Source organism: Manacus candei, unplaced genomic scaffold, assembly GCF_025592945.1.
Source record: "Manacus candei isolate 608988 ecotype Guabito, Panama unplaced genomic scaffold, ASM2559294v1 h1tg000021l, whole genome shotgun sequence".
Taxonomy (NCBI): domain Eukaryota; kingdom Metazoa; phylum Chordata; class Aves; order Passeriformes; family Pipridae; genus Manacus; species Manacus candei.
In genome coordinates this window covers 419835-445867 of record NW_026138069.1, presented here as the reverse complement: position 1 = coordinate 445867, position 26033 = coordinate 419835, and the positions used below count along the sequence as shown (strand labels likewise).

The 26033-nt window shown below is 39.5% G+C and overlaps 1 protein-coding gene across 1 annotated transcript; it reads left to right on the top strand.

The window, feature by feature from the left end:
- The first annotated feature begins 669 nt into the window (after positions 1-669).
- On the top strand, positions 670-25520 carry KLHL7 (kelch like family member 7). Its single transcript, XM_051786067.1, has 11 exons — positions 670-981; positions 5066-5168; positions 6573-6666; positions 7880-8004; positions 9755-9930; positions 12531-12705; positions 14163-14305; positions 18894-19134; positions 22074-22275; positions 22571-22668; positions 24245-25520. The coding sequence occupies exons 1-11, from the start codon at positions 862-864 to the stop codon at positions 24526-24528; spliced, it is 1761 nt and encodes a 586-aa protein (XP_051642027.1). The 5' UTR covers positions 670-861; the 3' UTR covers positions 24529-25520.
- The last annotated feature ends 513 nt before the right edge of the window (positions 25521-26033 follow it).

Here is a 26033-nt window from a genome sequence, read left to right as displayed (position 1 = left end):
TCAAGCTTCTAATTTCTTGGACCAGAAATCTAGGACCTCTATATGTTTGGGGTTTGTTTGTTTTTTTTTTTTAATCTTGGCATGTTCTCCCTGTATGGCTTTGTTTAATTACACGCGAGCCCGGGACACGCACGTCGCCAAGGCGGGACGGGGTCCCTCCAGCGGGAGCAGCAGGAACCACGCGCCCCTCGCTCACACATACGGGCAGCGAAAGCCCCGCCAGCCCCTTGGGCAGGGCAGCTTCAACCTCCCCTGCGCGCTTGGCATGGCACTATCTCTACAAGCACGCCCAGAACCGGGAACCTCGGGGCGCGCTTGTCATCGGCAGGGATGGGAATTCCCGGGAAGGAGCCCTCTGACACCAACCGGAACGAGCCGAGGCCACGCCCCCTCGGAGCGCCTGGCCACGCCACGCCAATGCCCCGCCCCCATGGGAGCCGCGCCCCGCCCCGAGGGCGTGTCCCTGGTGTGACCACGCCCCCAGTAACCACCACAAAGACGACCACGCCCCCCGGAACAGCCCCGGGCCGGTCCCAGCACTGCGCATACGCTGCTCTCCGCCCGTCACGTAACGTGCCCGAGCCCCGCCCCGCTCTTTGTTTACCCCGCGTGGGGGCCGCGCGCCGGCCGAGAGCGTCATCGCGCCAAGCCCCGCCCCTGGCCGCGTCTGCCGCGGGCACAGCGGCGCTGCGCGGGCACTGCGCGTGCCCGCGTCCCCGCGTCCCCGACCCCGCTTCCGTGCCTCCCTCCGCCGCCCGCCTCCCCGGCACCGAGCGGGGGGAGCCTCTGTTCGCCGCCCGGCAGCCGGCGGACGCATGTTCGCGGGCGGGGGCGGCGCGCCGGCGGTGAGCGCGGGCGAGCATGGCCGCGCCCGGGTCGGAGAAGAGCAGCAAGAAGAAGACGGAGAAGAAACTCGCGGCCCGCGAGGAGGCGAAGCTGCTCGCCAGCTTCATGGGCGTCATGAACACCATGCGCAAGCAGGTACGGGGGGCGCTCGCCAGGGTGAGTCCCAACCCCGCGGGGCCGCTTCCTGCCCTGCAGGCACATCCCGATCCAGCTCCCGCGCGTGGGCTTCCGTGGACTTTTCGTCCCTGGAGCGTGATGCGGTGAATGACCCGCCGAACATGGCACCGCGGGAGGCCCAGGGTCTCCGGCAGCCGCACAGCGAGAGGAGCGAGCTCCGATTTCCCTTGCGTGGGCTCATCGTGGGCGCTGGAGGCAGAAGACGCTGTGGAGCCGCTTTTCCTTATCTGATAATGCCTTGCCTGTGGTAGGGCAGGAGTGAGGCTGCGAGTGATGGCCCAATGTCTTCACCTGGAGCATTCACAGAGCCCTTTTCGAACAGAAACCTGAGGGTAGTAAAAAGGTGGTGATGTGGAATTTTTAACCAGGATTCCTCTCTGAACGAACTGGCTGTGTGCCCGTGAACAGTCAAACTGCAACGGGAGGAGAGGGATGACTGTAACCATGGTTTGGTTTCACAGGTAGCATTTCTTCTTGAATGCCTCTGGCCATCTTACTGGGAGGTCAGTGACACTGTAGGAGTCTGGTGGCCTCATCTGGCCTCAAATTCTGACGTTTTGGGCTGATCAGCTTTCTTGGTCAATAGTCCAATGATTATTAAAGGTGACTCCTCTGTTTACCAGTAGAGCTAGAGTAGTAACCAAAATTACAATTGTGCAAGTGCATTTCAGTTGAGCTGTTAAAACTAAAAGAAATGTTTGGTTTTAAATTATTCTTCTTTATAAAAAAAGCTTAAATTTCTGATACAAGAGCAGACGGATCATCCATATAACTCCTTGCATATGAAGAAACCTTTCCTCTCTTTGGAGGAGCTAGCTTGATTGTGGAACTTTGATTCATTCAAACACAGTGATGTAGAGCCAAAATGAAAGCTACCTCTGAAGGCAGAACATGTGGGGGCTTCATACTTGGCACTGTCATGTGTTGTATCTTCTGCGGTTTAGATGCTTGTCCTCCGGTGTTAGTCTTGCCAGAGACTCAGTCCAGCTTTTAATGCTGTCTGGGTCCTGGCCTCAGAAGTGATACCAGTCTTGGTTCTGTTTTTCTCCAGCGCTTCAGCCCTGTTCTTCTCTCACTAAAGCACAGTCAATCATGTTGTCTGTATAAACTGTTTCATGGAACTAAGCTCCTATATATGAAAAACAATATTGTTTTCAGTGACTTCAGGTAGCAAAGTAAAGACTTGAAGCCTGGGATCTACTTTTTTGATGTAGGCTTTGTTTCCGATCTAATCACATAAACATATCCCAAGGTGTGGCTGAGCTCATAACTTAGTTCATCAGTGTTAAGCTCATACCTCTGTCACTGTTTAAAAGGGGATGTCAGATGCTGCTATGATTTTTAAGTAGATAGAAGAAATATTGCCCTCCCTTAGATGTGTGTACGGTCCCCAGCACAGGGAATTCGTGCTTTACCATGTCCCTGTTCCACTATGTGGCACCACGTTGTCATTCTGTGTAAGTACCTCATCTTTCAGAGTAGTAAAGTGTAATTCTCATGTAGCTACGGCTTACTCTAAAACACATGGAGTGAGAGCCTCGGGATTAAGTGCTGTGAAATCTGTGTGTACTTGTGATTCAGATTTCAGACTCTGTGATGCCCAGGGAGATACAGCACTGAATTTTGCATGAAAACTTCTTATCTGACCTCAGATGGTGGCTTTGCATATCCCAGCCAATGCTGACTGCTCCAGAAATTCTTGCATATTTCATGACACTTGTGTTTCTTTTAGGAGTTGTTTGTAAGAGGAGGTTAACTATTATTGAGGGGACAGGGGGAGGTGTGATTATGTAGGATAAAATTAGGAAGTCAGCAGGAACCAGAGGAAAAATATTCTGGTTTCGGCTGATTAGTTGTGCTAAAGTTAAAGAGGATTTACAGGCAACTCTTTCTTCTTGTGTTTTGATAAGTCAAGAACTATGCCGTGGTTATAAAACCTGAATATGAGTTAAAAATTTCTTGTGATGGAAATGTCAACATGCATGTGGAACACTAGATATTTATCTGCAGTAGTTTAATGCTGTAGGAAGATGTGCTGATGGGAAAGTAGAGCTAGTTCTGAAGAGGCTGCTTTTTGTATGAGCTGAGATCAAGAGGCAGCCTCCATGAGTACGGGTGTTTAGAGTAAACCATGGCCATACCTGCACTCAGTACAGGTGAGGTGTTGGGGCCAAGTGTGTTTAGTGCAGGAGGACTTGTTGCTGATCTCCAACACATGATGACCCACGTTTCTGTGGGTTTACAGAACTATTGGACAGCATGTGCATAAAGCCTTTGTTGCAACTTTGCAGCTGAGTGGAGGTCAGCCAAGAAAGAGTCATTGGAAATGAAGCTGGGATAGAGCTGGAAGGTGTTGCTGAACCTGTTACTTGGAAGGTGAAATGCCCTGCAGAAGCTCACGTTGGGGTGTGTCCTTTGGTTAACACCAGTCACTGGTTGCATCATGGAGGCAACCCAGTGACAGCAATGGATTCTTCTGGAAAGAAGCGCGGAAATCCTTCAAAGAGCATTAGTTGAAATGGAATAGTCACACCTAGAAACATCCCAGGGAAAGAAATTAAAATGATGGTCTGTTTTGGTTGGCAAATGCACTCACAGAAGCCTTAGAACATCTGAGGTGCTTCTAAAGCTGAGCTGAGGCACTAAATGTGTCTTACAAATGCAGTGTGGAGCTCAAGCAACAGTTGCACGTCTTGGCAAAGCTTGGCCAAAGGATTTTATGGTACCTTATACTGTTAATTTCTGATGCTTGTTTTGAACCAGAAGTGCTAGGAATTTCAGGTTTAAAGGATTTCTCTGAAATTTTTCCAGAATGGTCTCTTTTGTTGTTTCAGTCCTATATAGTTTAAAGCTACAGATGTACAAAGGAAGCTGTATGTCACCCCCATCTAACTTTCATTTAAATAATATTTTTGAAACGTATTATTTATATTTTGTCCAACATTTGCTTCTGAATGTCCTTAAAAAAACTAAGAAGACAGACATATTTGAAGGGACTGTACAAATGGGTTATCAACCTCTTGACCTGGGCCCTAGATAATATTGTCTCTACATGGAAAACATTGACACAGTTCTAAGCATGTATATATTACCCACAGTAGAAGCATTCTTTTTCGAGGTTAGCATTGGGATGACTGTAGGTAGGTGTTTCTGAAGGTAGATCCATGAACTTAAGGTAGTAGTCAAAAATGAATTCCTGTATTTTGAGGAAGCGGTGCAGCTTGGTTTTTCTTTCTTAATAGAGAGTATGTTATAATTAACTGCAGTATCATATGCATTTATTTCAGTCAGTATGTTCTTAGAAAGGACACCATTTCAGAATCTATTCAAATTACGTGTTTTTACCCCAGTCCCTTACTCTCCTCTCACCCCTTCTGACAACTTCTGTAAGTTCTGTTGCTTTCATTTCTCCTTCTAGTGCATGACAGTTCACATGTAGGGGAGAAACTAACTGCCTACATATAGATAGCAAACAAATGAGAAATAAATTATTTTTTTGTCTGGATGCTAGTTGCTCATCAGGTATGACCAGTCAAACCCTTCCACAGAAGTGGTATTTTTCAGATACATTTTCTTTAAAATGTTCCGTTGAATGCTTTTAACTCATTCATAACTTTCACTCCAGTTGGGCAATATGATGACAGCCTTCCAATATGAGATTTCTGTGAATTTTCTTAAAAATCAGCAGCAGAGTAGAGGAAAGTGACTGAGAGATGTAAAGAGTGCAGCCCCTGCCAGATGCTGCAGAACCTATGTTATTGGAGGCTGATGTAAATGCCACAGAAAAAACTATAATCAGAGTTCTAAAGTTATTTGTGGCCATTCTTAAGGTACAAATTCAGGGCTAAACTGACCTTTGATAGTTCTCCAGGTTTACTGAACTTTGACTTTCAGAAAACCTTTTTATCACATAATGCTCTTGAGTTGTGTGGGTTACAAAAATCAATGAATTTCCATAAGTTGTTCTTAAAGAAATATTGCTCAAATATTTTAAAAAATGCTGATTTTTGTGGTTTTTGTCTGTTTTTTTCTTCTGATTTAGAAAACTCTCTGTGATGTCATTCTTATGGTTCAAGAAAGAAAGATCCCAGCTCACCGTGTTGTGCTTGCTTCAGCCAGTCATTTTTTTAACTTGATGTTTACTAGTAAGTCTTTTGAAATTGATTGATTTGAAACTTTTATGATTATGTCCTGCTAGATTTGTGGCTGACAAGTTTTTATTTTATGAAAGTGATTAAGTTGAGGGATAAGTATAAATGAAGATTTCTCACTTTCTGTCCTTTCATTCATCTCTGTTCACCCCTCCCCTCATTTTCCCTTTAACACTCTTTTGATCAAGTCAAGTGTTACTTCATATGTAAGCTCTCTTAATAATTGGGGCCCACACTCTCTAATAGAGTCAATCCCCTTCCCTTAACCTGAAAACTGTGAGGTTTTGCTCCCATGACAGAATTTGTCTGCCCTGTTGCTTCCCACCATTAGGCACTTCTGCATATAAGACAGGCTTTCAGAGATTAGGAACATGGTTTAATGGTTGAACTCAATGATCTTAGAGGTCTTTTCCAACCTCAGTGATTCTGTAATTCTATAATACTTGTGTTTATGCTCTCTTTAAAAATTCTGTTGCATGGTATCTTATCTTTTGTATGCCTTACCCATTAATTGTAAAATTACTGTGAAATCAAAGTCAAGTAGGAGTAAAATAACCATGCCTTCCAGTGGTCAGCTGGTAACCATCTGCGAGCAAGCTTAGTGCTGTGCCTGTGTGTGTGAAGCTTGGAGCTGTCTCCATTGTTATCAGTGTAACAAGTATTCTTCCCAAGAATGCCAAGGCAGTGGAAGGATTTAAAAAAAAGGTTTATTTCAGATGCAAGGACCACTTTTTTTATGATGTTGCACACATCAGGCCTCCAGGGGCAAAAGGCAAAGCCCCTCCTCCTCCAAGGCTTTTTGTATCTTCTCTCTCTCCTCCCTCACACTCTCTTTGGCCCAAGGAGGCCTTGTACATGTCTGCAAACATGTTATCTCTCTGCATACCAGAGAGCAAGGCTGAGCGCTTCTCTTGCTATGGGAAGGGGGGGGGGAAGCATTGAAACTGCCTTTGAGAAAGTTACCGTTTAGGCGGAAAGCCTTCCTAGCGAAAGGAGTTCTAACTTTCCATTACAAATTCTTCTGGAAATGTATCTATTCCTAAACTCAACTTGAATGTGGAAATGGCTTTTGATAGTGCAACGTGTGCTTCCTGGTTTTGGTAATGCTACCTTGGCAGTCTGCGCTGCAGTCAATGACATCTATGACCTTTTCTATTTAATACAGTTATCATAATTTACATAATACAAGCATGTACACACACCAGTGATCCTGTTTGTTCCACTGCCTTCTTTCTTTCCTGACTTGCATTAGTAACCCTGGGAAAACAGCAATCAACTGTGTGCTGTTTTTAGCAGGTTCTCACTTTGTATAATCACTTTATTTTCTACTGTTTGCAAAACATACAATAGCTAGAGTGGCTTTATTGATTAAAAGTTTGTTTTTTAATGTATTTGCAGCAAATATGATTGAATCAAAGTCCTTTGAAGTGGAGCTAAAAGATGCAGAGCCTGACATTATTGAACAGCTTGTGGAGTTTGCTTATACCGCAAGGTAGTTTTGTTATTAAAGCTTACACTTTTTCTAGGAAACCTGACAATTGTAAATGATAAAATCTTAAAATAATGTTTTTGTGATTCATCAATTTTGTTACTATTACAGTTCTTTACTTTGTTTAAAGCCTGATGTGACTAGACCCTCTATCCTTCCTCCGTTTTCCTTTTTAATGAGTAGGAAGGTCTACAGACCAAAGAGAACGGTATTTGTCTCCAGAAAGCAATTCAAAGCACTTCAAGCTTTTGACTTCAGTGTTAGAGTCAAATGATATTTCCCACTGTTCTGAAATTCAGGCCTTTATTGTTGTCAGCACAATCTCTCTTTGTGGCCATGGTAGCTATGGCATGCAACCATTTCCAGGAGTTATACCTTCGTCTCAAAGCAGGCAGTGTGGGTAACTGTTCTGTGGACAGCAGTTCCCTCCTATCTCAGGTTGTCAGTGTGTTTGGGATTTTTTGTGGATTGTTTGGTTTTTTCCCCCAAACAGAGCTCCTACAGATGGTGATGATTGTAAACAGTACTTAATCAGCTTTAATTAGATCTATGGATGGCAGGCCTTTCATCTTTGTACTAATGGGATTAGCTCTCATTAGGGAGGCTTTCGTTTTTGTGTTTTTTTTTTTTTAAGAGGAATCTTCTTGTATACTCGTGAGTGGTGAGAGACAGTCTGTGTAGACACCCCAGCCACATGGTTGCCTGCCCTGGTGCCCAAGCCCTAGTCTGTGGGTTCTGTACCTTCTCTTGAAGCACTGACATACTAGTTCTGCTGATGAACTCTGGGCAAATCAGACAGGGCAGTTCTGACAGTGGTTTAGACACAGTTTGCTGATGCTGACATCTATTTGGGAGTAGGAAACTGTCACAAAAAAGGTCTTTTTGGGTTTTGATTTTTTTTTTTTGGGGTTAGTGTCTAACCACACAAGTCAAAGTAATAGTATAGGACTGCAGTGGACCTGTGTTACAGGCTTATTCTTCAGATCCCAGGACTGGTTACCCTTTGCCCTGCCTCTGTAAAGCAGAGCAAATGTAAGCAGTTTGGAAAGATCATAAAGGGAGATTGTGTCTTCAGACTGTGTGTGAAAGATTCTTGGGCATATAGCAGGGAAATAATTTTGCCGTTTCTGTGAATTGGCGTAAGTTGCTTTTTTTTTTTTGCTGCAGCAAATGAGGTCATTTCAGTGATGCTAATTTTATACCTTCTCTTTTTCAGAATCTCAGTTAACAGCAATAATGTCCAGTCTTTACTAGATGCAGCAAACCAGTATCAAATTGAACCTGTGAAAAAAATGTGTGTGGACTTTTTAAAAGAACAAGTTGATGCTTCCAATTGTCTTGGTAAGAGAAATAGACTTAAACTTACTGTTTATTTTTTAACTTTGCTGTTCCTGAAAAGTAGATAATATTGTCTAAAAGACAGTAATGTTTGGCTAAATCCAGGCAAATAAAAATAATTTTGCTCTGGATCTGAACTGTTTCCCCTTGCCACAGGGTCTACTGAATGTGCAAGATCTCATCCAGCTTGGCAGGACACTGGGGCTTCTTGTTGGTTAGAGAACCACAGTTGAAAAGGTGGAGCTTTCAGTTGTTACTGTATTTGCAGACACAATTTGACAGATTTGTAACTTACAAAACTAGCATATCTTCTACAAGAATGAACAGAATAAGTTTAGGTTACTTCTGGTTTTATTCACTTTTCATTTTGACTGAAATCCATGAATGTCATCTGGGCAGGTTTGGTATAATATGTTCTGTAGCTGTAATGTGAACTTGATGTTACAGAAAAGGTAAACAAGTAGAACTAAGTACTTTTTCATACTTAAGATTTGGTGCACTTCATTTAATCAGAGATTAAAGAGAAAATTTTTTTTAGGGTTTCTTACTGACATTTGTTAGGTAATTCTCCTAGTAACAGCTCAAGCATGTTACAGATGTTTATAATAGCAATAGAAATGTTTTGCAGAGTGTCTGAATTACAGATTCAACTGACACTTCGATGCAGTACAGCTGTGGCTCTGAAAAAACTGCTGGAAGAAAGGCATTATCTGCTAAGGAAAATGCCACTTAGGCTTGCTTTGAGTGGCTTTTATGTAGCTGGAAAATCAATTATGCTAACATTTGCATACTTTGTTGCTAATTTATAGCAAAAAGGGAGATAAAGATTAAATAATTTTTTTCCTTAAGGCATTGTTTGTAAGTTGAAACATATTCTGTGCAGACTTATAGGCAAATGCATGGTTTATTAAAAAAATGGATTTGAAAGAGACCATGGCTTAATTTGAATCTCTCGAAATTTTGTCAAGAGGTCATACACATGGATTGTATCTTTCTGCTTTGCATTTTACTACTTAGAGCAGCTCTGGCTAGTTGTAGCCCATGGGATAGTGAGTTACTCCTAGTACACTTGCCATCTCCTCCATAAAAGGAAGAAGGCTGTAGCATGATGAGCAGGAGTTCCTGCTGAAAAGCTCTGTGCTTATGTAGTTTCTAGTGGGAACGCTGGCAATGGTGCTTCTCAGTAACAGTTGCTATTTATAACTTTGTGCCAACATTCTGCCCTTCCAGCAACATGGACATGACTTTTTTGTGTTGGTCTGCAGCTGACTGTGCTACCTCTATAGAAAAGTCACAGTTCATCATGACTCTTGAAGGAAATTGGGCTTGGTTGGTGACTGATGCTGCATGAGCAGGTCAGGGAAGGTCATAAAACCTGGATCCAGTTTCTCAAGCTGTTCTGGTTAGACTTTGTTGTTGTGGCATGTTGGTTGAGGTACTGTTGTCAGCTTCATAATGGGGAAAGAAACATGAGGAAATAGTGCTGGAAAGATACTTAATACAGCAAATGTTGCAAGTCTGACATTCCAATTAGTTTGGAAGGGATAGGAATAAGCAGCTTGTCCTTGTCTTAGTTTTTCTTGAGTTGCAGATGAGTTATGATAGCATGTGTTTAAAAAAAGAAAACAAACATGGTAATAAATATTAAACTGGGGTTGCAAGTATCACTGAAATTACGGTAATTATACTCTATTTTAATATATTAAAGGTAATTGCAGTTCAAATTTGGAAGGGTTTTTTTCTTACTTCATAGGCATAAGTGTGCTAGCAGAATGCCTAGACTGCCCAGAACTGAAAGCCACTGCAGATGACTTCATCCATCAGCATTTCACTGAAGTTTACAAGACAGATGAGTTTCTTCAGCTGGATGTTAAGCGCGTGACACACCTCCTGAACCAAGATACGTTGACAGTGAGGGCAGAAGACCAGGTGAGATCCCTGTTTCATACCAGCTAAGAGCACTGAACTTCACTATCTTTTTTTGATTAAGAAGTTGTTGCATGCATTCAAGTATCTCACTTCTGATGTTCCTAGAGGATATGATGCACATAGTGCTTGCTAAATTGTGGAATAAAACATGCATTCTAACTTGGTCAAAATCAAATTTTAATAAATATTCACGTTTCAGGTGTGGTTTATGTATGTGTTTCAGCAAACTAGGAAGAAAGAAGTCACGGAGGGAATTAGCATAACAGTTTCCTTTATTGAGATAGCTATAGGGCTTCTGATTCCATAGTATATGAACTAAATTAAGTTTGATGTATCATAGCAGTTGCTTCTAGATTGGGATTTATGTGCTTCAAAGTGTGAGCAGACTGGGCCTTAATGGCTGCATGTTTCTACCTGACTATGGTCTCGGCCTATTCTAGAGAGGAGTTGCTTCTGATGGAAACATATGCATACACAAGTTAAGCCTGGGGAACTGAGGGACTTGGAAGCAAGATGAGCAAAACACTGAAAGCTAGATGCATTGGCAGTGATGGAAGGCCCTTATTTAGGGAGCGGACATAAAAAAGTTTAGGTTGCTGAAAGGAGCCTGGAGTTTCACTCAATTAAAAGTTGTAAGCTGTGGTAGAAGTTACATTTGCAACTGTCCTACTTGGAATGCTTGATTCAGCTTACAGCACAGCCCTGAATGCCTGTTTGCCAGCTTGTTCTTCCTACTGCAGGAAAACAGGAAGCATATAGGTGTCTGCACTGCAGCCCAAAAAGTTGATTGTAGGGTGGTCGTAGCAGCTGGGTAGTACTTGTAGCTGCTGGATGTTTGTAGCTTCTCAGTCAAATCTGTTGAAAACAAACTGAAATCTAATTTAACTTTCTTTGGGTATGGCATCATGAGTTGACTCATACTTTTGAAGTGCAACAGAGAGATCTTGTAGCCAAGATGATATGTGTGTCCACTTAGAAGTGGATGTTTTGCTGACTATAAAGTTTCCGTTTATGTTGACCTCCAACAGGCAGAAGAATCAATTTGGAGCATTAAGGTTTAGTTATTTGTCTTACAGTGTGGTGATTTACTTTATGAAAATAAGAATTCCTGGGAGTGGGGGATAATATCAGGTCATTGAATATAGTAGTAGGCTGCTTAGAAGTATAAATATGAGCTATGTCACAGTTCAACATTATTACCAAGTGCTGAATGAAAATCAGGTCACAGGGTAACATTCTCAGAGCTGGAAGTGTTGTTTGGCTTGCAGCCAAAATGACACTTTGGCATTCACGTTCTTGAAGTTCTGTTGGTAAGGTAGGATGGCATGCTTTAACCTGGCAGCAGTGGTAGAAAACATATTGTTCATCATCGTTACAATTCCTTTAGGAAACTAGCAGTGTGCAGTATGAAACTACAGAAGTTTGCCAGTGGTACTATAGGAATCTTATTTCTCATGAGTACTGCTAGAAAATTGACATAGTACTCTAATGTCTGTATTGGTGTAAAGCATATTTGCATTTAGTACAAAAAGAAAGGTGGCAGTAATTACTGCCTGTCCTATACAATGTTTCCATCCCAGTCATTCTGTTGAACTTCCTTAGCTGATGGAATTGAGCCATAAGTATTTTTTTCTCTACTTTCCCTCATTCCCTGGTAATTTTGCAAAATTATAGCTGGGGTGGTTTAGTAGTCCTTCTGAATAATTCTGCCATTAAGTTTCTTTCCATGTTGTGTCTCAGTCACTCACTACTGATTATTGTGACCAATTTCAGCTACAGGCATAGGTATTGGCTGTGCTTGTAATGAAGTTATCCTACCACTTTAGAGTCAGTGCTACTAGATAAAGCCTACTGTGTCCAAGAGCAGCATGGGAGTGTCATAGTTCATGTATAATACTAGACTTTTGTTTCATTTCTTCCTGACTCGCGGTACAGTCATAAATAGAGCAGATTTCATGATTACTTTCCCTGTTCTGTCTTCACTGCCCTTTAAGGAAACCCATTACCTTTTCCTGTAAAGAGGAGAAACAGAGGATGCCCTCTGATAAATTTACAGTAGTCTGCAGCTAAAAACTTTGATTTAAATGGTCCCCTGAGACACAACAATAGCAATATATTTGGATCCCTAACGTGATGATTTGGTAACAGAAGCAGTTTGTCAACTTAGGAAACCATATCAAGTAGAAGCTATTTCAACATTTCTGGAGAATTATTACTGATGTTATGGCATTGAACTTCAAATACTAGACTTAACCTGGTACAGGAGTTATGCACATAAATGTGAATTGCAGATTCGTGTTTTCGATTTGGAGGGAAAAAGTTAAATAGTAGAAGTAGTAGGAGTTTTAAAATTTGTAGATGAGTTTTATTCTATGGTTGTGTATTTGTTTTACTTCATGTCTGAGCATTGTCTTTTTTTGGGTTTCAGTAACTGTTTTGTTGCGGTGGGGGTTGGGTTTTTTCTGGAAGATGGCGATGGATCCACACATACTAAAATGATACTACAAATTAACCTCCAGTTTAGAGCATTAGGGTTCAGTTATGTGTCTTACTGTATGGTGATGTACCTTATTCTTTTCTTTCCATCTCTCTTGTTTAAGGTTTATGATGCAGCAGTCAGATGGCTGAAGTACGATGAGCCCAATCGCCAGCCGTACATGGTTGATATTCTTGCTAAAGTCCGATTTCCTCTGATATCAAAGAACTTCCTAAGTAAAACAGTTCAGGCTGAACCACTTATTCAGGATAACCCAGAATGCCTTAAAATGGTGATCAGTAAGTGACCTCTAGCTGAAATCTTTATAATGTTCTGTATAATTAAAAAAATGTTGTGGAATTTTTGAGGATTGTTTGCTTTAAATGCTCTGACAACATATCCACATTAAATCCATCTGACTGTGTTCCCTCTAGTATGTTGCCTTTAGTTGAAGTTGGATTAGGAGATTATTACGTAAATAAAACCTATCTTATGTAACAGTGTGACTTTCATTTGTTTTCTCCTAGCAAATGACATGAACTCCATGAGAAGTAATGGAATGGAGATTTTGTCAATGACTCATTAGAGTAATTGAAAGTTAGTCTGCCTTTGGGACACACTAGTAATTTCAGTATCATTCATGCTCATATGTGAATTAATAAAAGAAATACTTCCTGTCAAAATTTTGAGTATTATAAAGCTTCTCTAAGCAAATTAGAATGTTAACTCTATGTTGCACTATTTTTGTCTCTAGTATATACTGACCATTGATCCTAAAATGATTGATCCTACATTTGCATTTTCAGGGTGCAAATAAGATAGGGAACAAGCTTCCCCTTTGTTTTTAGATACCACTCGTGAAATTTTGTCATGTAAGAAAGAAAAGCCTAGATGTTAATAAATATTCTGGAAATAAATTTTTGATTTCAGTAGCAATTAACTAGTTGGCTTCATTTTAGTGTAGATCTAAAAAACAGTACACAACTGCTTTCCTTCAGATTCAATGAGCAAGATTCAAATTAACCTATATGTTGGTAAGTATTTGCTGACCTTTGACATCTCAGTCATACTTGTTGTGTAACATGGAGTTGGATGCATTGTTTAAGAAATAAGGATTTTTGTGTAGTTTTAGTGGCTGGTAATGTCACCGATATTTTTGCATTCTCTGGAATGTTTCTTAGGTGAATGCTTATTCTCTTCTACCAGTTATAACTAATATTTAGCATTGTCAGCTAAGAACAAAAGTAAGGGGGTTTCATGAGTGTGCAGTGTGCTAGAGATGCCTTCTTATCAATCAGAAAGTGTGGCGTGAGGAAGTTCCACAGTTGACTTCTGATTGTATTCAGGTCCCTTCTTTTAATGTTAGCACTGTCCTCTTTAGACTCCCAGTTTTGCTGTTCCTTTTCTTTGGGTTTGCCTCCTTTTGCCTGTTTCAATGCAACAAACTTAATTGCTCGTTAATATTGTATAAATTAGCTATCGATCAGTTGGTATATAACATGAGTCTATATCCATGTCCTTATTGTGTGGAGCAGGCAGTTTGAGACAAGGTGTAAGTCTGGATGTACGCCCTTATCCTCATGTGCTGCTGTGCATTATTCTTCCCTTTTAAATCAAAGCTATATATAGGTGTAATATAGAAACTTAGTTTCTCTCTTTTCCTTCTCTTCCCTCTCTCCCCTGTCCCTGCCTTTGAAACCTCCCTTGCTGTGTGTGAGCTACACTAGATCTGCAACAGTTGCTGTCTTCGTTCCAGGTGGGATGCGGTACCATCTCCTTTCCCCAGAAGACCGAGAAGAGTTAGTGGAAGGCACACGGCCAAGAAGAAAAAAACATGATTATCGCATTGCTTTGTTTGGAGGCTCACAGCCCCAGTCCTGCAGATATTTTAATCCCAAGGTAATCGTTACCTCAGAATGCATTAAGATTCACTGTTTGTAATCTCACCTGTTTTATTTGCTGATGGTATTAACTAAGAGATTATGATCTACAAAATGGTATTAGGAAGGATGTATTCCCTGCCTCTTGGGTATGCAGTTGGAAGAATATGGTTAATTAACTATTTTTAAGTCTGTGTACCAAGATGTAATACGTCATTTTGAATAGAATGATTGTGTTTGTTTCTTGGCAATATTAGATACGGAGATCTGATCAATCCATGAGTTGATTGGTATGTGCATCACACAGCTGCAAAGAAATAAAAGGTCACCAAAACATCAGGCAATTGGTTAGGAATATAGAAAAGTCTGTATGCATGTGCATGCGCTTATGTGTTTAGAGTAACTCAAAGCAATTTTTTTTAGCACTGTTAAGTTATTGGCTCATATTTTAGTGTAGAATTCAGTTTTGAAGTGCAAGGTTGTTTTTTTTTAGTGCATTTATTATAAATATGCAACGACTTCTAAATATTAATGGTTCAGGATTTTGTTTGTTCTTAAGAGTATGTAAAGAGTGGGATGGGGAATAAGGAGAAAGTATTACATAAGTGGAAAAGAGTGAGTTTCTTCAACAAAAAACTTAGAGTTGGCCAATTTATAGCAACCAAGTTCTGCCTGAAATTTGTTCCCGTGTTTCCTGAATAAAATCGAGCCACAGGAATGATGTATGTTTCAGCTATACAGACTAAATGGTCTAGAAACATCAACTGCATGCAGAAGGTTTACCCATACTCTGTTTTACCAGGCAAGCACATGTAGTAATACAGAAAAAAGTTGCTACATAAACATCAGGGCTCTCTAAGTTATGAAATCACATGCATGTAATATTTTGTGCAGAAATTCTGGTTCTAACTCAGCATATTAAATGCTTGTTATGATTTCAAACGGTTTTGTGTGTTATCTGTGTGAACTTTATAGTCAATGTGAGCCCTGTCAAATCTAATTCAGAATGAATGAGCCTTGGGGATGTGTTTTGAACTTTTCTGTCACATTCCTATGTAAGATGAAATTGAAGCCACCTTCTTTGAGTACCACTCAAGCCTGGGGAGAAGAAAAACCTACTACCTTTGCTGACTTAGATTGAGAGACATTTGATATGAATTTCCATTTGGAGTTCAAGATTCCCAGCTAATGACCACCTTTTTCCTTCATACACATACCCAAGATAAGCAGTACTCCAGCTGGGGATGAGGAGGTGAGGGGTGCAGAGCAGATAATCCTTTCCTTTCCAAGGTCTGAGTTGGGGAAGTCTTTGATCAGGGCATTCAGAACTTTTCAAACAGTTACATGGTTTTGGCAAAGAAATCTGTTTTGTGGACAAAAAGTACCATCCATGAAAGTCTACATAAAGCATAGGATAAAATGCCTTTTTCTTTCATAGACTATTTGTCCAAGCATAACACCAAAAAGTAACTGAATTGGGAAGAAATTTTACAGAACTGCCTCCCGATCAAGACTTATGGCCTTGCATGTGGATTAATGGGCAGGGGGAGAACGGGGCAGGGAAGGAAAATTCAAGAAGTGGGAAATTGGAGATTGTTTTTCTAACAAGCATTTCCTAGTGCTTGTATCCTTTCTTGGGTGTTCTTAGCTAGCCTGTCATGTCTCGTTGGATAGCTTATACCTAATTTCCAGTTCTAATCTATTTAAAGGTCCTTTTCTGAATGTTTTACTTGAATATCTGAGTTTGATATTTAAAACTGTGACAGTAGCTTCTTAAATGCAACAAGCCAAGGATCCAGAACCCCCGTTGAATTAGCATTTAACTCACTTTAATTAGTCTCATCAAAAGATGATGAAAAGGTCACAGAGCAGGGAATTAAGCTTGTGTACGTACTTTTGCAAGGTTAGGACCTTGGGAAAGAATTGAAATTGTGTTTATTGTCTGTTAATGGAATAGTGACCTAGTCCTTCACTTGTGAATTTAATTAAATTTAGTAATTTAATTAAAATCTTATGTCACCTAAATTGACAGTTGTAATACAGATTTCCATAATTCTGACACGATAAAACTAGTGCAAAAATTTTAATTTTCACTGATGCCTTTGCACACAAGATTAGTATCTAATGCTGATTTTCATTTCCTTCTTGTTAAAAGGGTGCTTTAAATAAGACTGGATTGGATACTGTGTGTTATTTGTTGAGACTGTTAGCAGTATGAGTTTAAGACTATATTTGTTGTTTGTGTTGCACTGTAACTGGTATTTCTATTGATGCATGTACTTCATCAAGAGAGCAAAATGATGCAATGGGGCAGATGCAGATGGGTATAACACTTGTGGAGCAGTCTGGCACTAATTTGAGTAGAGATGTTTGTTTTCAGATGACTACTAGAAATCTTATTAACAGTTGTGGGAAGCATTTTCTTGTTGAATTTTCCACATATTATTTTTAAAAAATATATTCTTTTTTTTTTTTTTCCCCTAGGTTGGGAATAGCATACTGGTTGTTTTGTTCTATGAGTTCTTGATAAAAAAATTATAAATGACTTTGAGATTTCAGGTCAGCAATGTGCTTATTCTTTTGAAATTGCTGTCTCTAGTGACCAGAAATGGTTGGAAGTTTTAACTTTTTAGCAGTGTAAAATTCAACAGTATCAAGTAAAAAGTGACAGATGCCTGGCAACGCTATTTCTTGATGACTAAGGGAAACAGCATACCTTTAATGAGGAGATGAAGGTGTAGTCAATAAGCTGTTAGTGGGGAGGTTGTCCATATTGGGCATGTCTGCTGTTTTCTGTGACAAACTTTGAACAGAAGGTATCAACTGAAAATGAGGGAAAAGTCTTAAACAAGAAATGTACTTTTTCACATGACCCATAATTGCACGTGCCATTCTTATCACAGGGTCTTGTGGCTCTTAGGAGTTCAGATAGTTTTAATAAGTGGTTAAGTAAATTGATGAAATCAACCATTTGTTGAAAACAGAGATCAGCAGGGGAAGTGTCACCATATACCTGTCTTGGTCTGTCTTTCCTTACTCAGGCCCCCAGAAATGAGGCTTGCACTGCCCAGGGCTGTGTGGATATTGGCTGTGGTGTAAAGCAACTCTTCTGCATAATTCCTAAATGTGTTAAATGCAAAAATTGAATCAATTCTATGTGGTACAGACTAACACTGAAGAGCATTGCAAGAGGATGGCCTAAATTGCCTCCTGCTGAAAGAGGAGGATACTGCTGAGCATGCTCAAGTTATGGCTTTCCATTTGATAAAGGTATGGATGAAATGGATACATGAGCTGAAGCTATAAAAGTGGGTCAGATCACAGCCCTTTATAACAGTAAAGGAAAACAACAGGATTTTTTGTAAAATTGCCAGTTTAAGCTAGAAAGTATGTTGATCTTGCACAATGCGCTGAGACATTTTCTTAAGATTTATGCAGCTATTTATTTTGCCATGCTGTAGTATGGCTTTCCTTTCTAGGATGCCCCAGGACCTGTTTCTCACCATAAAGGGCCACATGCACCTGCCAGCTCTTCTTGATATGGGGGATGCTACAAGAAAAGATTGTAAGATGTTTTGGACTATAACATGCTCTGCCTCTCTTTCTTTGAACCCCCATGTAGGAGTCGCTGTTCTTCCTCATTGACCAAGGTGTTTGAAGTATGTCCTTGCTAAGAAAATGTAATGATGTAACGTCTTGTGTGAACCATTGCAGTGAAGGTCATTCAGCAGGTTGAGGTAGACCATCTTGAGGTGGCACAGATAACAGTTAAGGTCCCGTACTTTCCTGTTCGGTATAGGATACAAACTGTGCTCATGGAATATGTGAGATGCTGTTACTCAAGAAGTGTTTCTTGTGCTGTATGCTATCCTGGTCTGCCATCGGTTGCTGAGTTTGGTGTTATTAAGGCTTTGGGCATTACTGCCTATATTTGATACTCGCTGATTTTGCCAATCTGTGCAAAATCAGTTTCTAGGCAACGTGACTGCCGGTATTTGTGATGGAGCATTACCCTATTTCTCATGCGATCAACTGTGGATAGCTAGAGATCATTTGTGTTTTGTAAATTCTGTAAATAAGCTTCTAGTTGTCATGGTAATAAAGTATGTATCAGAGCTTTTTAACTGAGTTGCTTGTCAATTTGGATATTCTCCTTTTTCCATTGTCTTTGGTACATTCTGTATTTTATTATTTTTTAGAAATAATCTGTTACTATATGTAAGATGTCTTCTTCCATTGCTATAAAAGAAAATGCAATCCTACTTTATTGATCACATGCATTGTTTCTAACATAATAGCAGCAGGAGGTCAATTCTGTTGGAAAAAACACAACTGTTTTTCAGGGACGTTGTACTGGGTGCACACAGGGAATGAAATAGAAATTCATAATGTCATGGTTCATTGCAGCTAACCGTGTCTGTGTCTAAAAGAATTTTTTAAGAGTACGCCTGAGGAGTATTCTTCAATAAACAGTGTTCATGTTTTTTTTGCAAAGGAACTTAAAACTGACCATATCTAAATCTCTATGAAAAGCTGTGTTTGAAAAACACTCGCTGTGCAGGTAAGTGTTATAATCTATTAGACATTACTTGTTCTTTGTAATGCAGGATTACAGCTGGACAGACATCCGATGTCCCTTTGAAAAGCGCAGGGATGCAGCTTGTGTCTTCTGGGACAACGTAGTTTATATTTTGGGTGGTTCCCAGCTCTTCCCTATAAAGCGAATGGACTGCTACAATGTGGTGAAGGATAGCTGGTATTCCAAGCTAGGACCTCCAACACCTCGAGATAGCCTTGCAGCCTGTGCTGCTGAGGGCAAAATTTATACATCTGGTGGTTCAGAAGTGGGTAAGACACTAAAAATCTTTAAAACAAACAAAAAAGCACAAAGAAAGATAGCTGGAAATTTTTCTGGTTTTTGCATGACTGTTGACAAGAAACTGCACTTTGCCATGTTAGCCTAATGAGATTATTCTCCTGTATTTGGGATTTTATACCCCTTTGCCCAATCCAACAACCTGTGTTTTTAAAATGGTTTCACTGAATGAAATGATTAATCTTTACATTAACTAGAGCATAAAGTAGACTGCAGCTCTTAGGGGTTAACTAGGGTCAAGGCCAGGTTGGATGGAGCTTTGAGCAACCTGTTCTAGTGGAAGGTGTCCTTCCCATGGCAGGAGAGTTGGAAATAGGTGATCTTTAAGGTTCCTTCCAAACCAAATTATTCTGTGATTCTATGAAATATATTGTGGGAGTCCCACTTCTATAAATCTACAAAACTTAGAATGGTTTAAAATTTTCTGCAATATGTGGCTAGAATAGCTGCATTTTGACAACAGCTTCCTTGTATGCAGCATATGTCGAGCCTAATGAGATTTTTTTTCAAGGGGAAAAAAGAAAGGTAGAAAAGAAATCTTTTAAAACTACTGCTCTTGGTGGTGAAATGATACCTGGTCCTCTAAAGGAATTTGTCCAATTTTTCTTTCAAATGGCAGAAGTTATCTTTTATTTTGTTATTCTGTTGATTTGCTTCAGCAAAGGGAGATAAAATACTTTCTCTAGATGTTATTACTCAAAATAGTAAAGAGAAAATAAAACCATTGGGATTTTTTCTCTCTCCAAAAAACCCTAGAGGCTGACTTATGCTATCATGTTATAGGAACATTTTATTTTGTCTACACCTGATACATCATCAACAACTCAAAAGTTGTAATGTAGGCATGCTATATCCTTGAAAGTAGAGCTTTAAAAAAAGCTATGTTCTGGGGAAAAAAAATCCCAGAAGAATGAAATTTTCTAGTAGATCCTTTTGAGTTCTGCATCGGTGCAGAGGGAGGTGAACAGAGAAAAAAGGTCATAATCAGTGCTTAACATTGATAAGTCATTTAATGGGAGGTTGTAACATGTAGGCCATGTAATTTGGCCTCAAATATTTTAAGAGGTCTAATAAAGCAGCAGAATAGGCAGTTCCCAGCTGCCACCTCACGTGGTAAATGTGAAATAGCACTTTTCCCATTACTTGAAATAGACTTAACTAAGGCTGCACTGGGAAACTTGAAACACTACAAAATCTCATAAATCTTCATAGTTTCCCACATTTCAGTTCATGGGGAATAATGATAGAAACCTTTGATTGTATAGTTTATTTTTGAATACGTGTTAAATAGTTAATACAACCGTAATGGAGATCTTAATTTAGCAGTTTTCTTTGAAAACTACCCTCACACTGTGCACAGCTTCACTTTGCTTTCCATAAATATTACTCAAGACAGAACAGTAAAAGCCCAAATTTAATAATGCAGTTTATTTTGCCTGTACTTTTTTCTTTAGATTCAGTGAACACTGAATGTTTGGAAAAGTCTGTCTCTCCTGAATCTAGTATTTTCTAATTTGAAGCAGGCAATTATGTAAAAGCATTAATCTGATAAAATGCTGCAGTGTGTTTAGCTACAAAGAAATGTAAAAAAATTGCCTGTTTTTTGCATCAATTGAAGAGGTTGGATTACTGTGCCAGTCAATGGCTCATTTCCCCTTCTTGAATTGATGGGAGTCCTGTTTTATTTACAATAACTAGCAGAGTTTAGAAGCTGAATTGCTCCACTCTGTTTTGGTACAGGAGAAATACTTATCATTATACTGAAAATAGAAGCTTTTATCTATTAAAAAAAAGATCTGCCTTATTTTCTATGGATGGGAATTTCTACAACTTCAAAACAATAAGGATGACTGTTTACGTCAAAGAAAAAATACATCCCACTCTATACAATTTTTGGTGAAATTGAGAATTACAGAGTAGAAGTAAACAAATGCACAGTTTATAGGAGTCTGTTTCTGTATTTTGGGTCTGGAAACATAGCATTGTTTTGAAGGTTCAAACCCTCAACTGGTAGTGAGTACTGCTAGTATGACACAATTTTTGGAAGTAGAAATCCAAGGAAGAAGAGGCACAAGAAAAACCACCTTTAACTGTTCTAGGTGAATATATCTATTGAAGCAAAGGGAAGAAGGACCCTGGTTCTTTTCTGAGAAAGTTGTATGCAGCCTTCTCTGCCTTGCCTGTGATTCAGTTACTTCAGCACACGTCTTTAAGCTCCCATCTATCTTCATTAGAAAAATCACTTTTGATTTCAGTAATAGTTTTCTTGGCCCCTGAGGGAGGAGTACACAGACCCTGCACTTCCAGAAAATGAGTATCTGCTACTCCTCAGGAAGAAAATAAAGTGGGGAGGGGTAGTTGTTTGGTGATTGCTAATAATTCAGGAGTATGGTATGACATAATCAAGCTATCAAAATTCCAAAGGCAACGAGTATTCTGGGAATTGGGCAAATCACATTGCATACAGAAAAAACTCATGAACTTGTAGTAAGTTTACAAAGATGGTTACATCTTTACATCTGAAAGTTCAATATATTTACAAGTAGTAAGAGTAGCATGAGCTGATGACAGGGGATCAGTAATCTATATATATATATATATATGTATATCTGTTCAGCATTTATTCCCCTCAAAAAACCCCAAACTTTATTTTTTTTCTTGTTGTTTTTAAACAAAAATAGCAATTCAATCAACTTACTTACTGGAATAAACGAGTGAAAGAAACTATAAGTATGTGCTTTTGAATAGTCCCAAATTTCAAGTTGGTCAGCTCTGCTTTTGGAGGTGGGAAAGCAGCTTTCCCTTTTCAACTAAGAAACCAAGTCTCAGTTTGATAATTGCTGTTAGACTCTTCCTTTGAAAGACAGCCATAAAAATTAATGCCACTTTGGTGGGTTTCTGTTTTTTCAAGGAAATTCTGCACTGTATTTATTTGAATGCTATGACACGAGAACAGAAAGCTGGCACACGAAGCCCAGCATGCTGACTCAGCGATGCAGCCATGGAATGGTAGAGGCGAACGGGCTCATTTATGTGTGCGGAGGAAGCTTGGGAAACAATGTTTCTGGAAGAGTCCTAAATTCCTGTGAAGTTTATGATCCAGCCACCGAAACGTAAGTATTGTATTAATTGTATTAATGTTATTTTTAGTCATTTGGGTCTTTGCTAGCTCTGTAAATGACTCAAGTATAGATGACTAAAGGAAAAACTGCATATGGTAAGGAATTTTCCTGAGTTAGCAGTGAGGAATCAGTTATTTGTAGCTTTACTGGAAAGGCAGTTTTTCTTAAGCAGCTTTTATCCCTGTTTCATTTTCTTAATGATAGGTTTCATTTACATATTTTATACTTATTTTCTATGAACTAGATGGTGACTCTTCCTCTTGTGTTTGGGTTTCTTTTTCCCCAGGTGGACTGAGCTGTGTCCAATGATTGAAGCCAGGAAGAACCATGGGCTGGTGTTTGTAAAGGACAAAATATTTGCTGTGGGTGGACAAAATGGTTTAGGTAATTGAATTCTATTAATTCTCTAGCTGGTCACACAGCAATGAATTCTGCTCTGGTCTATTTTGCAATGAATTCTGCTCTCTTCAACTGAAAAACTCTGAGCAACACCATCAAACATCCTGTTGTTGCCACTTTAGTTTTGCCTTCCTCTTTTCACCTCCCCACTTCACTATATCTTATTTTTTAAATTCTTGTACTAATAAGAGTACCGTCAAGTTCAGCTATGTACCCCTACTGTAGCCCAGTTCTGAAGTAGTTAATATGGCTAAACCAGGCATCTAAGAAAAGGGAATTTTTTTATTTTTTTTTTTTAGTTATTTATGGTGTGTTTTGAGATATTTTAGCATTCTTTTGAGAGACAGGTAAAGGTATAGCCACTATTTTAGGAACTTCAGTCCAAAGACTTAAAGATAGTCAGATATTATAAACCTGGTGAAAATGTGAGACCTCTTTTGAGTGCCCAGCTTTGAAATAAGACTTACTGTCGTGGGCAGGTCATTTATGATCTGCCTGTTTCCTTGTCTTTAAAACTAGAAGAATAATAGTTTATTTACCAGAAAAATTGAATTTTAATTACCGAGGGTTTCTAAAGTGCTTTTCAAAATGGAAAATTCTCATTTATGAGGTTTTAAAGTCACTATTTATGGTAACTGGTATACTTGATATCAGATGAATGCTATTTTAGAATACAGCTTGATTTTTAATTGGCTACTGAAACTATTCCGTCGTGATTGATTCCTAATGCAGAAACGGTAGATGCATTTATTGCCCAAACATTTTATCAATCTGTAACTGCCAGAGCTGCCATCTTGTGCAATGTTAGCTGAATGCTCCTTTTAGAAGTGTTAATGACTGTTCTTACTGGAATAGAATGAGGAAGAGTTATGTATGGGGTGAAAGACTCATACCTCTTAACATGATAGAAAAGTTTCTTAATCTCTCAGATCTAGTAATTCAGGACTGGAAGTGAAAACTGACTCAGAGTTGTTAAATAGGGATAACAGAATGTTTGTGGCTATTGTAAGGTGTAATTACTAACATATTTCTTGAAGAAGCGAATCTTAGTCATAAAATCTACTCTTCTCTAATAACTCTTGGTTTCTTTGGCCCTTATCAAAGGCTTTTACACTTCAGTGATTTTACTAGCATCATGAAGAGAGACATCCTCTATCAGTAAATGGCCAATTTTGGTAAAGGTACCTGTCAGTCCTCTAGAATAAAATGCCCTAGCTATAGGGAAGTTTCAGATAGATTCCTAAGTTTTAGTTACTAGCCACAAATCCATCACAAATTCAGCATTGCTAGTTCTTCTGTTCATGAAGTAGTAACACGTTGGAATCTCTAGAAAGCGTCTAATGTGAATTTGTTACAACACATCTTACTTTCTTCTCTGTATTTATACAAGGGTAAACTGCTAGTTTAGAAACCTAGGGTGTTTTTTCAGGTTTGTTTTTTTTACTGTAGGGCTTTTAAAACCTTAAAAATAAAGACTTCAGTTTCATGGAATATTTGCATGCTCTAGTTCAGTCCATACAGTATAATGTAATAAGCAATTATCTATTTCATTGTTTTGTAGGTGGCCTTGATAATGTAGAATATTACGATATCAAGATGAATGAATGGAAGATGGTGTCTCCAATGCCATGGAAAGGTGTAACAGTGAAGTGTGCTGCAGTGGGATCTATAGTCTATGTCCTGGCTGGTTTTCAGGGTGTTGGTCGCTTAGGGCACATTCTTGAATATAACACTGAAACAGACAAGTGGATAGCCAACTCCAAAGTCCGTGCTTTCCCCGTGACGAGTTGTTTAATCTGTGTTGTAGACACTTGCGGGGCAAATGAAGAAACATTAGAGATCTGAAGACCTGTAGGAGATGCTGAGACATTCTTCAAGGACTTGGGGAAAGATGGCTGTTGGTGCTTTGCTTCCATATTTTACTGAATCTTGTTAAATTTAATAACAGGAAAAAATGAGATGCAGTCTTTCAATTTGTATATACAGCATATTGTGTAATGTGGATTTTGTCATGCCCATTTTCTTGTCTGTTTTAAGAGATGGGGATGTGTTTTGAGAATCCACTTACCTAGGTAACATCACATGGCATCTTCCTTTAAAAGGGCTGTGGGTGTGGCCTTCTCAAACATAGACCAAATTAAAAATACTTAGAACTCTTCTAAAGCATTTGGTGAAGAAAAGATTTCTGGTTAAATGACACTTTACCAAGGTCAGTTGCAGATATTTCATTTGGTAATGGTGAGTAGGTATAGCTTGGGTCATGAGAAAGATGGGCAAAATTTTTTTCTCATTCATACCTACCTGCAGAAATCTTACCAGGATGCAATGAAGATATTTTCTCAGGAAAGACCAAGGACTGCTGTCTAATAAAGATTCCCAATATTTCTACAACTCTCTAGATCGTGATAGCTGCCCTCTTCCAATGAGTTTCTTCCATCATTTGCATGACTGCTTATCAATTTTTTAAAGTTAGAGAGGCCATATATAGAGATTAGAGAAACATTTTGATGGTCTCTGGCATTTTGGGGAGCTTTCACGGAAAGACTTTGATTCGGTTTTTTTTTTTTTATTACACTGAGGTAAGGGAAGTCAAAGGGTGAAGTCGACAAGAATTGTGCACTATAATTAACAAGTTGGAAACTTAGAGTGAATTTTCAGTCTCTCTTCCCAGGCATCAGACTGTACATACTGTGGATGCCAAACTTTTAGCAAAGATGGGAAGAGGAATGGGAAAAGCAAATACAATATACAGATATATTGATTTTCTTTTTGAAAGTGACTGTTTTTAAAATGGCATGAACAGAGTCATTAAAGATACTTTACAGAAGTCTTCAGAAGTTGCGCATGGTTATTCATCTCTGGTCTAGAAGCACAGAGCTCTGTAAATGCTCCCAGCCACCACGATGGTAATTTCTTCGTCCAGCATAGAAGTCCAGCCTGTCAAGCTCTCGGTGTCATCAACACAGTGTGCCTCTTCTCAGTTCTGGAGAACTATACAAATGATGTCTGTCTGATGTCTGTCCTGCTCCCATGCTAGTTCATTAATAGCTTCATTGTAATTTTGTCACCTCTCTTCTAAGTTGCTAATTTTTTCAGGTCTGTTTCTATGAGACTATTGAGTTAACCTCAGAAGTTGGTGCTTGCCTACCTGTACCTTGTACCTCACTGGTGCTGTGGATGTTTAGTCTGTTTTAATTTCGAAGGTCCTCCAAATTCTCCTAAGTAGTCTAACTCCTGGTTTTCAAAGTCAGTGCTTCCTTGTAGGCTTCCTCCTGGTTTTCTCCCTCACCCTGACAACTCTGCCTGTACAGACAGGAGTAGATGCCCTCATGGGCTCATTAGCGGTTCCT

Bases quoted from the DNA above. Each gene is read 5' to 3' on its own strand.
- KLHL7 (XM_051786067.1), top strand. From the start codon at position 862: ATGGCCGCGCCCGGGTCGGAGAAGAGCAGCAAGAAGAAGACGGAGAAG. The intron at 5,169-6,572 runs GTAAGTCTTTTG...ATGTATTTGCAG, and splicing joins TTTTAACTTGATGTTTACTA to CAAATATGATTGAATCAAAG. The intron at 22,276-22,570 runs GTAAGTATTGTA...CTTTTTCCCCAG, and splicing joins TATGATCCAGCCACCGAAAC to GTGGACTGAGCTGTGTCCAA.